The sequence below is a fragment of the Microcaecilia unicolor genome, chromosome 8, assembly GCF_901765095.1.
Source record: "Microcaecilia unicolor chromosome 8, aMicUni1.1, whole genome shotgun sequence".
NCBI classification, from domain to species: domain Eukaryota; kingdom Metazoa; phylum Chordata; class Amphibia; order Gymnophiona; family Siphonopidae; genus Microcaecilia; species Microcaecilia unicolor.
Genome location: NC_044038.1, coordinates 53,743,189 through 53,756,361, shown reverse-complemented (window position 1 = coordinate 53,756,361; position 13,173 = coordinate 53,743,189). Strand labels below are relative to the sequence as shown.

The 13,173-nt window shown below is 44.1% G+C and overlaps 1 protein-coding gene across 1 annotated transcript in view; it reads right to left on the bottom strand.

The window, feature by feature from the left end:
• IFT140 (intraflagellar transport 140) overlaps positions 1-13,173 on the bottom strand; it is a 681,938-nt gene that overhangs the window by 466,057 nt on the left and 202,708 nt on the right. The window contains exon 9 of the mRNA XM_030212528.1: positions 4,243-4,391. Coding sequence (XP_030068388.1) covers positions 4,243-4,391 — 149 coding nt within the window. The remainder of the gene's footprint in view (positions 1-4,242; positions 4,392-13,173) is intronic.

Here is a 13,173-nt window from a genome sequence, read left to right as displayed (position 1 = left end):
CAACCTCTCCAAATACTGTTCCTCCCACAGTCCTTCATCCAGCGGAGCTGCATACAGCTGTTTCAAATGAACCCTAAAACAAGCACCAATTTCCCGATCAGTATGAAAAATCCTACGGCCTGCACTTCGTACCATGACGGGCACTCCATGGGGGACCTCTTTTTTAGACACCAAGAGGGGCATAATCGAAGGGGATGTCCAAATTTTGCTGAGGACGTCCTCGCAAAACGTCCCAGTGGAGGGGCGGGGAAACCCGTATTATCGAAACAAGATGGGTGTCCATCTTTCGTTTTGATAATACGGTTGGGGACGCCCAAATCTTGACATTTAGGTCGTCCTTAGAGATGGTTGTCCCTAGACTTGGTCGTTTCTGATTTTCGGCGATAACGGAAACTAAGGACGCCCATCTCAGAAACGACCAAATACAAGCCCTTTGGTCATGGGAGGAGCCAGCATTCATAGTGCACTGGTCCCCCTCACATTCCAGGACACCAACCAGGCACCCTATGGGTCACTGCAGTGGACTTCACAAATTGCTCCCAGAAACATAGCTCCCTTACCTTGTGTGCTGAGCCCCTCAAAACCCACTCCCCACCACTGTACACCACTACCATAGCCCTTACAGGTGAAGGGGGGCACCTAGATATGGGTACAGTGGGTTTCTGGTGGGTTTTGGAGGGCTCACATTTACCACCACAAGTGTAACAGGTAGGGGGGGATGGGCCTGGGTCTGCCTGCCTGAAGTGCACTGCACCCACTAAAACTGCTCCAGGGACCTGCATACTGCTGTGCTGGACCTGAGTATGACATTTGAGGCTGGCACAAAAGATTTTTGAAGAGTTCTTTTGAGGGTGGGAGGGGGTTAGTGACAACTGGGGGAGTAAGGGGAGGTCATCCCCGATTCTCTCCGATGGTCATCTGGTCAGTTCAGGCACCTTTTTGTGGCTTGGTCGTAAGAAAAACAGGACCAGATAAAAGTCGTCCAAATGCTCGTCAGTGATGCCCTTTTTTTTTTCATTATGGGTCGAGGATGCCCATGTGTCAGGCACGCCCAAGTCCCGCCTTTGCTACGCCTCCAACACCCCCCCGTGAACTTTGGTCATCCCCGCAACGGAAAACAGTTGGGGACGCCCAAACTTGGCTTTCGATTATGCTGATTTGGGCAACCCTGTGAGTACGCCCATCTTCCGATTTGTGTCGAAAGATGGACGTCCTTCTCTTTCGAAAATAAGCCTGCAAGTGCGCCAGAAGCTGCCCTACCTTATTGCCATAGCTATAGAGACAATATTTATAATAAGCTAGGGATTTCTTTGCCTGCTGATGGATGACTCATTCAACACAGCTCGGAGTTCATGAAGGTGCTGTTTGCCTACCTCCCTAGCTGACTTTCCATACTGCCAATGTGTTTAGCAAAGCTGAAGTTCCAATGGTGCAATTGCCTTATCCCTAATCTTCCTCCTATTACTGGCATAGCTTATAATCTCATCTCTCAAAACAACTTTTGCTGTTTCTCAAAACAACACAGGTTGGGTTTCAAACTCCACATTAAGTTGCTTATAACTCTTCCATTTACTCAGCAGATACTCTTGAAACTGATCATCCTACATCAGCCATAAAGGAAACCTCCACTGAATGGGACCACTTGGGTCCCATCCAAGCTGCCATTCCATCCAGACCAAAGTGTGATCTGATATTTCACAGGGACCGATCTTTGCTTTCCTCATCGACGGTAGGAGAAAATCCAATATTAAAAGGTAATCTATGCGAGATTGGGAGGAATGCACTCTGGAGAGGTGAGTGTAGTCTTGATCTGAGGGATGCAAAATCCACCAGAGATCGATCAAATTTAACATCTGGGACATAAGAAGCAGGTCCCTAGTCTCATTAATATGTTCCCATCTAGGAGTGTGCAACTGGGTCACAAACTGCATTAAAATCTTCCCCCACCACCAAGGGTGAAGTGTCAAACGTGAGAAGGTGATCCACCAAGGACTGATAAAAGAGCTTCCTGAACTGATTTGGAGCATTACATAGTATCAGTTGTCATCTCCCAACTGTCTCTTTACAAATAACCACCCGTCCCTCAGGATCTAAAAAAAAACCTTATGGAATAGGAAAATCACTCCTCCCCCCCACCTTTTGTTAGATGTAGATGTCGCCACATATTCAGCCACCCACCACTTCTTCAGTTTTGCATGTTCTGAACCTGTCAAGTGTGTTTCCTGAAGCATTACAATATGTACTCCGTGTCTCTGCAGTGCATGTAGTATCTTGGACCACTTAACTGGAGAGGTTATTCTCCCCCCCCCCCCCCCCCCCCCGTTCCAAGTCACTAACTTCACCATTACATAATACCAGAGTACAAAGAGATGCCAGCAGGTTCTGGAAAAAAAAAGCCATGGTGGGCCGTCCCAGCTACCGACCCACCAACAGAGCAAAAGGCATAGGAGAAAAAAAAACATGGGTTGCCAAGAGTGTTCCAGAAGCAGTAAAACAGAAACCTATACAACAAAGTACCCCTCTCTCCCCTCTTACAAGACCCTTTCCAAATCTCAGCCATTACAAACGTCTCTGATAAGAGACCAATCATATACCAACACCCGTCCACCCTTCCTCCCGCAGCTCAAAAAACAGGAACATCCCCCATTCAGTGACAACACACATGTTCCAACCCCTCCACAACCTCCCCCTAGAACTTCAACAGCCAGTCATCCACCAACTTCACTCATAAGCTAGCTAAAGGTCAGCTTCCACTAGTAGGGGCCACCTGGTGCCAAAAAGATTTGAAGGCCCAAAAGACCCCCAAGGTGACCCATACACATATTGCAGCCCAGGTGATAGTGAACAGGAACAAGGGTGACAAGGTACCAAAACAGAAAAGCTGAAGAAGCTTCAGTACAAGGCCACCGAGAGACTGAGCAGGGCCCTCCCCATGAACAGCCACATAGCCAGACCACAAATATTATGGTGGGGGCAGAAGAACCCAAAGTGGTGGGGGGCATATTTTGCCCCACCTCCCTGCCCCCTCCCCTGCAACTCCACATACATTGGCTGAAGGAGGTCTCCAAGCCCTGCCAGCAGAAGCCTTCCTCCAGCGCTGTTCTCCACCGCATTGCCTACCCTGTGGCTGTTTTTTGACGTGAGGGGGAAAAGCAGACACAGGGCAGGCAATATGGCACTGTAGGAAGGCTTCTACTGGTGGGGCTTGGGGACTCCTGCCTTTCAAGCCAGAAACCCTGAAGCTCTGTGTCTGCTCCTCCCCAGCCTCTAAGGGAGGCCCGGCACCAGAGTTTTCTCTCTCCAGCTCCTGTTGGGACGCGATCACCCAGGTACCATCAGGATCAGAAGAGAGACAAACCCTGGCACCGGTCCCCCCTTGGAGGCCAGGCCAGGGGGAATCTTGCCCCCCCCCCCCCCCCCCGCCACCTTAGGACAAACCCTTCCAGCTGCTACATACACTTCCATTCACACAACCACACATATTCCTAGAAACCTATACACTCAAACAACCACTCAAACAAGTCAATCTCCAGCCATACAGAAGTTCTCTAGTAGAAAAGGCCACCAAACACCACATAAAGGTACAAAATCCTCCAACTCTAGAGTTGATTGCAGTGCCAGTCTTAAGGGGCCCCCCGAGTCAAAACTGGGGGCCAGTATCCACCCAGCCCCTCCAGCAGATATAAGGGCAGAAAAGCCCCTCCCACAACCATCACAGGGGCTCCCCATGCAACTCTCTCCAATGGACCATCAAACCCTGCACTAAATAGTCACTGTCAAAATAAAGAGGAAAAGTGCTGAACAATTTGGAAGAAATCAAAGAGAGCTGCACTAGAGTCCTAGGGAACGCAGTCATGGAACATGAACAAACAACATTTGGAATAACCAGGTCAGAAAAATTGCATACCAACTAAGCATATGAGTGTAAACTTTTAGCCAGCCTACTTTAGCCTCCCTAAACATTCCTATCAAATATTCCCTTGGAGCACCTCTTTTCTACAGGGCAATGAGTACACATATAATGAAGGTATACGCATATTTTCTGACAGCTTACCTGTGCTCACTTAGGTACATTAACTCTATTCTACCTAGCTAAAAGGCATCTTAGCTTCTGAAAATGCAATCTTTTATCTATAAAAATATATAATTTTGTTGCCAAACAGAATTAAATACATATAACATGAAGATATGTGCTTGATACCATCAACACATGGAATATAAATTGTAAGTCCTGATTCTCACCTTTATCTGAGTGATGTTCCCCTCCAGCTCAGTAGGTGCCTGAATCTTCCATTTATTTTTCCCTTCATTCTTCCATGCATTATGAGTTGATGGTGGTGTTTTCCTCCACATTGCTATTCTTCCTTTGTTGGTACCACCTGCCAGAATTCCTGCATTTAAAAACAAAGTACACTAGAATGCAAGGAACCAAAAGAGAGTTACGGTCAATGAGAGTGAATGTTTGGGAACTTGTTTCTCTGTAATTCTGTGGGCTAATCGGGAGGTCTGATGGTACTTTTCTTCTGGACAGATGATCTAGTTTGTGAAGGGATATAATGCTTGCTCTTAAAGGACTCAGATGCACAAGTTGGTTGACCTGTGGCTGTGGGAATTGAGTACTTGTGTCCCTGAAGTTTTACAGAATGAGTTTTTAGGGCAAGAATAGATTCTTCTATACAAAGGCCCCAGATCACTATTTTCCAATTTCTTACAAAAAAGTACATCCAAATGAACAAATTCTGAACACCACACTTTTTCAATAATTAATAAAAATTCTAAATGCTTTACATTTAATTTGAACCCGCCGAGTTAATTGATATAGGCTGAACATACTGATATGGCCACTCCCAGCTCTTGCTGCACCAGTCTCAACTGATATTTTTTGTTTGTTTTCAAATCTTTATTGCAAATAAATGGCAAATACATTGCAAAGAAATGAATCAACAGCTCAACAAGCATCCCAAAATCCCTCACTCCCCCCCCCCCCCCCACCAAAGTGTCCCATGGGGGTCTCCTCACAAGGTCCTCCGTGATCTAGGTCTTTGCTGCTGCTCCTAGCAATGGACATAAAATGCACAGTCAGGAGAAACTGATAGCAATCCCAGGTCTGGTGGAACAGCGCAAGATGTTCATTTTTTATGGCTGTCTATTCAGACATCAAGTAAAAATAATCCAACCTAGCCTCTGTAGGAACACTTGGTTGCTTCCAATCTGCAATTAGTGTCAAACGGGCTGCTGTAAAAATAATAGCCAGCTTATGCTGGGCAGGCTTGATCCCCACAGGCTTATGGTGAAGAAAGCAATGCGCCACCTTCAAAGGATATGAGAGCTGCAATATCCACTGTACCAAGTCAATAACACAACCCCAATAGGGCTGAATAACAGGACAAGTCCACCAAATGTGCAACATATCACCAAGCATGCCACAGATTTAAACAGTTTGAGAAGTCTCTGTGGCGTATAGTACCAACAGTATAGCATTTTATGTCCATTTTCCATCAACACACTGTTCACTGAAGGCTTGAAAAGGTATTTCCCATTTTCTCCATTCACAAGCAATTTCTATCCTTTCCCAATGCTGTACATAATAATCTATGAGGGAATGAGCCAAAATTAATGCCAAAGGAGGGAAATAGAACCTCTACCTCTCCCCCCCCCCCCCAATGCCCAGTCTAATAAAGTCTCCTCAAGGCTAAATTCCCTGCATGCTATCCAGGAAATATAATCTGTAAGTTGTAAATAATGAAAGCGCTAATGGGGAGGCAGACAATACTCCCCTATCAACTCTTGATAGGTAAGAAACTCCCCATCTTCCCAAACCTGCCCCAGTCTTTGTAAACCCTTAGCTGCTCATTGATGAAATACAGTACTCGTCATCCCAGGCATGAATCCCAGTGCACATTTACTTATATTTTTTATTGGGATTTATTAACCACCTTTAAAAACAGATTCACTCAAGGCGGTGTACAGCAGGTATAGTTTAATATAAAACTTACAATTTTCTTAACAGCATAACAATAGTAAAATGAAGAAGTATAATCAAATACAGTAAGGGCCCTGTTTACTAAGGCGCGCTTTTTAGCGCGCTCTAATGCTAGAGGCACCCATAGGAATATATGGGTGTATCTAGAGTTAGCCTGCACTAAAAACGTTAGCACGCCTACAACGTGACTTAGTAAACAAGGGCCTAAATAAGGTAAGATTAAAAACAGCAAATTGAAGCCAAATAGGACTACCATAAAACATTACCAAAAATACACACATTTAATAGCACCGAAATTCAAATACCAGAGATATTAATGTCAGAATAAAGCAAAGATACTTACCTGTAGCTGGTGTTCTCCGAGGACAGTAGGCCAATTATTCTCACATCTGGGTGAAGTCATCCAATGGAGCCAGGTGCAGATGCTGACCAGCCAGCAAGATAGAAAACTCATTGTACTGCTGTTTCTAAAAAATACATCCTCTCTGGAAAAAGTTTTTTCCTAACATCATACCAGGTTTTCAGGGGACCTCCTATGTTTACTGGTACCCTTTTGATACACTCAAAGATCTGGAATCCAAGGAACCACCCTCAGTGGTATCGATCCCACCCAGCACTGTTCCATGTGCACCCACACCTTGGGAGAGCATGAGAGTCAGTCTGCCAAAATTTGGATTTGCACTGCCTGATACTATAATAAAAAAATGAGGTACTGCCATTCCACCTTTTTTCCTGGGATGATATAAGACCGCAGCCCTGACCCAAGGAGGGCATTTTTTCCAAATATAGCAAAATACCTTTCTGCGAAACCTAAGAATAAAAGTGTTTGGGATTGGAAGGGGCAAGGCCATAAACTAGTACAGCAACTTCAGCAAAATCATAATTTTGATGGCACTAATTCATCCCATCCATGAAATATTTTAAGCCCTCCCAGAGTCCCACCTAAGTCCCCGAAAAGCTCTTCAAGCAGATTCTGTGCATAGAGAACCTCTATCCTCTGCGTTAAATTGATTTCTAAATAACGGGTGGCGTGAAAAGCCCCGCAGTATGGGAACTGAGACTGCAAAAGAGGGACTGCCTCTGCGGCCAAGGAAATATTCAAAAATTCAGATCTGGTCAATTTATTTTGAACCCAGATAAGGTTCCATAGTGCCCAAGCTCCTCCCCCAAGGTCAGCAGAGAAGCAGCTGAATTCATAAGGGTCAGCAACATGTCATCAGCAAAAAGTTGTAATTTGTGATGAGTCCCACTCCACTCAAGCCCAGTTATATTGGGACATTGCCTAACTGCCTGTGCCAATTGCTCAATCACCAAAGCAAATAGCAATGGTGAGAGGGTACAGCCCTGTCTCGCTCCCTTATGCAGTCACAAAGAGCCTGTATAGGTGATTTTAATGCAGGCCTCAGGGGTGACAGATCTAATGTAACCAGGTAATATGTCAGCCAGAAAAGCCCAAGATGTCTAACAAGGTGAACAAAAAGGGCCAGTGCACCCTGTCAAAGGCCTTCTTTGCATCCAGGAATAACAACAGCAGGGGGACTTTAGGCTAGCCAGTCCACTGTATAACATGAACTGCCCTACACACATCATCATAAATTTGCCTCCCCAACACAAAACCCTATTGGTCAACATGTATCAGCAGAGGCAAAATACATTGTAGGCGTTCTGCTAAAATTTTTGTTAAGACTTTATAATCAGTATTTAAAAGCAAAATAGGCCAATAGGAGGCAAACAATTGTGGATTTTTGCCAGGCTTAGGTAAGATCACAATAGAAGCAAATCACCATGACTCTGGCAAACCCCTCCTTGCTCCAAGTGATTCAATAGTCAAAGAAGGAATGGTGCCAGTTGTGCTCCAAAACATTTGTAATATTTATTGGAAACGGGGCCTTCCCAATTGGCAAATGCTTAATAGCCCACTGTACCTCCTCTAAAGCAACAGGACTCAAAATGATCTTAACCTCTACAAGGGACACTCGAGGAAGATCCAGGTGGGCCAAATATTCCTGCATGTTTAACTCTGTAGGGGATATATCTGGCATATAGAGTTTTTATAATAGTCAACAAAGGCTCCCTTTATGTGTTCCGTAGATGTGCGGAAGCCCTCCCCTTAGAGAACTAATTTGGGATCGCCCTGCCTGTTTTTACAATTTATGGGTGAGAAGACAACTAGCTTTATTGCCAAATTCAAATTGTTGTTGCTGTACCGTAAGTTAACAGCCAAGTCAGCCATCTGTAACCTACAAAGGTTCATTCGTAAGGCTTGCAAGTCCTCCTCTCCCATGAATCCCATCCCCTGCTGCCTAGTCTGGCATTCCAAAATTGCTATCTGAGCTCATAAGGCCTGATCCTCACTGCCTTGTGTATTCCATAAATGGGCCTGTAAAGCAATGATTTTTTCCCTATTACTGCCTTATGCCCCTCCCACAATGTAACTGTCAACATCCCTTGAGTACTGTGTTTAGTTCTGGTCACCATATCCCCCAAAAATATAACGGAATTAGAACATAGTAACATAGTAGATGACGGCAGAAAAAAAGACCTGCACGGTCCATCCAGTCTGCCCAACAAGATAAACTCACATGTGCCATTTTTGTGTATACCTTACCTTGATTTGTACCTGTCTTTTTCATGGCACAGACCGTATAAGTCTGCCCAGCACTATCCCCACCTCCCAACCACCAGCTCTGCCTCCCACCACTGGCTAAGCTTCTGGGGATCCCTTCCTTCTGAGCAGGATTCCTTTATGTTTATCCCATGCATGTTTGAATTCCGTTACCGTTTTCCTCTCCACCACCTCCCGCGGGAGAGTATTCCAAGCATCCATCACTCTCTCCGTGAAAAAATACTTACTGACATTTTTCTTGAGTCTGCCCCCCTTCAATCTCATTTCATGTCCTGTAGTTCTACCGCCTTCCCATCTCCGGAAAAGGTTCGTTTGCGGATTAATACCTTTCAAATATTTGAACGTCTGTATCATATCACCCCTGTTTCTCCTTTCCTCCAGGGTATACATGTTCAGGTCAACAAGTCTCTCCTCATATGTCTTGCAACGCAAATCCCATACCATTCTCGTAGCTTTTCTTTGCACCGCATCCATTTTTTAAACATCCTTCGCATGATACGGCCTCCAAAATTGAACACAATACTCCAGGTGGGGCCTCACCAACATCTTATACAGGGGCTACCAAAATGATAAAGGGGGTGGAACTCCTCTCGCATGAGGAAAGGCTAAAGAGGTTAGGGCTCTTAAGCTTGGAAAAGAGATGGATGAGGGGAGATATGATTGAGGTCTACAAAATCCTGAGTGGTGTAGAATGAGTAGAAGTAAATCGAATTTTTGTTTGTTCCAAAAGTATAAAGACTAGGGGACACTCAAGGAAGTTACATGGAAATACTTTTTAAACAAACAGGAAATATTTTTTCACTCAACGAATAGTTAAGCTCTGGAATTAAGTGCAGGAGGATATGGTAACAGCGGTTAGAGTATCTGGGTTTAAAAAAAGGTTTGGACAAGTTCCTTGAGAAAAAGTCCATAGTCAGCTACTGAGACAGACAAGAGAAGGCAACTGCTTGCCCTGCAATTGGTAGCATGGAGTGTTGCCATGATTTGGGTTTCTGCCAGGTACTTGTGACCTGGCTTGGCCACTGTTGGAAACAGGATACTGGGCTAAATGGACCATTGGTCTGACCACTATGGCTACTCTTATCGTTTATTTACTATACCGTCACTTATTGCATAGAAAATCAGAACGGTTTGCATCTCAAAAATGTACAAATAATATACAGTGTAATTTAGGCTATGAAATCCATTTTATGATAGGACAGCACAGACAAAACTTCCATACCGAAGAGGGCATAGACATTCATTACATCAGTCATACACATCACATCAATCATACTTTGTCTCTAATAATTTATATCTCCTAGATAGTAAAGAGACATTTTCTTACCTGAGTGGTTTCCTTGTCAAATAATGTTATATTTCAAATGCTTTAAAAAAAAAAAAAAAAAAAGGATTTCAGAGCTTTACGAAAAAGCGTATAAGAATCTTCCACCCTGATAGATTTTGGGAGGGAATTCCACAATGCTGGAGACAAAAAGAAAAAGGCTGAAGCGTAGGTGGATTCCCACCTAGCTCTAGAAGGCTGTGGAATCACTAATCTACTGTCTGTGAGCGAATGGAGTGTACGTGATGGTGTGTATGGAATAGTTAAGGTCACAAGATAGGATGGGGTGGCTGAGTGAAGTGGAGGAGTGGCCTAGTGGTTAGGGTGGTGGACTTTGGTCCTGGGGAACTGAGGAACTGAGTTCAATTCCCACTTCAGGCACAGGCAGCTCCTTGTGACTCTGGGCAAGTCACTTAACCCTCCATTACCCCATGTAAGCCACATTGAGCCTGCCATGAGTGGGAAAGTGCGGGGTACAAATGTAACAAAAAAAAAATCACTCTTAAATCTATCGGGATCCAGAGAAGCTGACATAACAAAGGTGTGGCCTTATCATATCTACAGGCTTGACAGATAACACTGGCGGCCATGTTTTGAATAGTTTGTGTTTTAAATTGAGCTCAGTAATGCCTAAATAAATAACATTATAATAATCAAAATGTGTTGTAATATAGGCATAGGCTAAAATACGTAATGAGTTATCTGTAGCATTTCTAATAGAACGTAATTGTCTTATGTGATAGAAAGATTTTTTTAACTACGTCCGATATCTGATCATCGGAAAAAGAGCTGAATCTACGATCACAGCTAGATATTTAAAAGATTGTACTGGGACAATTTGTCAAATAATACAGGAATTAAGGTTGGTGCAGGGCTGTTATCCAAGAAGCTATTGTCTTTTTGGGGTTTAATATCAGGTGGTGCTTAGAAAGCCAGCTGGCAACCTCATTGAGACAGTCCTGCACTGGCTTTACATCCATGTTTAAAGAATTAACATAATGAATCAAAAGGAAATCATCTCCACAGAAATATGAACTAATACCCAAGGATTGAATAAGCAGTGCTAATGGACTGACAAATAAGTTAAACAATAGTGGTGATATAACCAATCCTTGTTGAACCCCACAGGAGATGGAATAAGATTTTGAGAAAGATGAGTTCTGTACTACTTTAAAAGAGGGGCTACTAAGATAAACGGAGATCCATTTATAGACGGTGCCAGAGATACCAAGTGACAGCAAATGCTCGAGTAATAAGCTATGGACAATCAAATCAAAAGCCAAAAATAGGTCAAGTGAGATCAACAAGGTAATATGGCCTTGCTCAAGTCTTGAATGTAATTCACTTAAGATAAACGGAGATCCATTTATAGACGGTGCCAGAGATACCAAGTGACCGCAAATGCTCGAGTAATAAGCTATGGACAATCAGATCAAAAGCCAAAGATAGGTCAATTGAGATCAGCAAGGAAGATTGGAGACTGGGCGGTAGTTACTGGGAGAAAGAGGGTCGAGAAAGGGTTTTTTTTTTTTTAGACTGGGTTTAACCAAAGCTCCTTTAAGAGCTTTCGGGTCAGATCTCATGGCGCTGTGCCCTGCCGATCCAGAGTAGACGAAAGGGATAAATCCACGGCTTTGGGGCACTCACTCATGCCCAGCTACACCCCGCAGATCAATACAAGCTAAAAAGTAACTGTACTTTGTTAGCTAGGTCCGAAGGTATAGATTTTATGTTTAAACAGTTTTTATTAGCATTTAGCATATTAATCACACAGTACATTCCGCTGGACTAAATCATCAACGAATTATGCTATATAAACCAATACAATTCTGAACAATAATTCCAAACTTTTAATTCCCCCCCCCCCCTTTCCCACCTCCCAATCCTTTGTTATTCATACATCCGAATAAGCAATAGACTCAGTACCCATTTAGTACCTCCTATACCCCCTTACCCCCTCTGGGCTTGGACTCTGATAGCCCAGGGGTACCTCCCTCCCCTTCCCTGCGTGCCAACCTTTACTGGGGAACGGTTCTGTAGAGATTACCACTCCCCATATCAGGGTTACAAGTTAAGAAGCAGACTTCGCCCTTGCGGGCTTAGTTCCTGTATGTAATGTTCCCAGATCATTATAAAATTCTTTTTCCGTTTCGGAGATCCATTTGCTTCCCTGGCTTCCCAAGTGGCCAACTCGTGCACTTGGTTCCTCCAATGCCAGTAAGCCGACGGGTCTGATGAGATTCAATTTTGTAAAATACGTTTTCTAGACACCAAACATACTTTGCGACACCATATTCTACCCCCCCCCCCCCCCCCTCCAGCTTGTGTTTTGAATGCTGTTTGTGTATCTAGCACGTAATGATCCCAGGTTCCATCCACAGGTTTCTTTACTATAAAAGACATAAACCTCTGGATCTCTCCCCAAAAAGCCTTTACTCTTGGGCATCCCCAAAAGGCTTGATATAGAGTGTGGGGTATGTGATCACATTTAACACATTTCTCCTCCCTTGTACTGCCTATGTGTCCCCGTTGTCGTCCAGATATGTAGGCCCTCACCACCACCCTGAATCCACATTCTTGAAGTCTCTCATCTATAGTGAGGGCCGGGATATGTGCCAATGTTGCCCCAATGTCCCATCCCGCTAGGGTGGCTCCCGATTCCTTTTCCCATTTTTGTATTATATAGTTTAAGTTATGCGGTGGGGTTCGCTTCTGCAACATTTTATATATGTTTGATACTGTCACACCCGTCACCTCCATGGGTTGGAAAAATATACGCACTTTACCCCCTAGTTTCTTCAAGGCTAAGATGTAGTGTTTGGCTTGGGCATAAGCAAATCGGTCGAAGGTATAGATTTTAACACTAATATTGGGGAAATCTCCTGGAGCTCTGCTCCTATTCGGCCATATCCACTGCCCTTTTTAATGCTGCTGGTAGATGCTCATTAGAAAGAGGTGTTCACAATTTTTGTGGCGCCTTCTGAGGCCCATACTTGTCTGCTGCACTATCTTTGATGGGCAGGGGTCAAGGGAGCAGGTAGTTGGTCGAAGGTCTCTTAAGATTTTGTCAAGGCTCTACTCTGTCATTGGGTTAAAAGTGTTCCATCTGTCTGTCAGGAGGGGGTGAATTTGTGCACCCCTGGTTAACTGTTTGGGGACTGGGTAGGATTGCATGTAAATCCTGGTGGAGACTTAATTTTGTGGGCAAAGTATGCAGCAAAATCATTGAGGTTCCGTTTA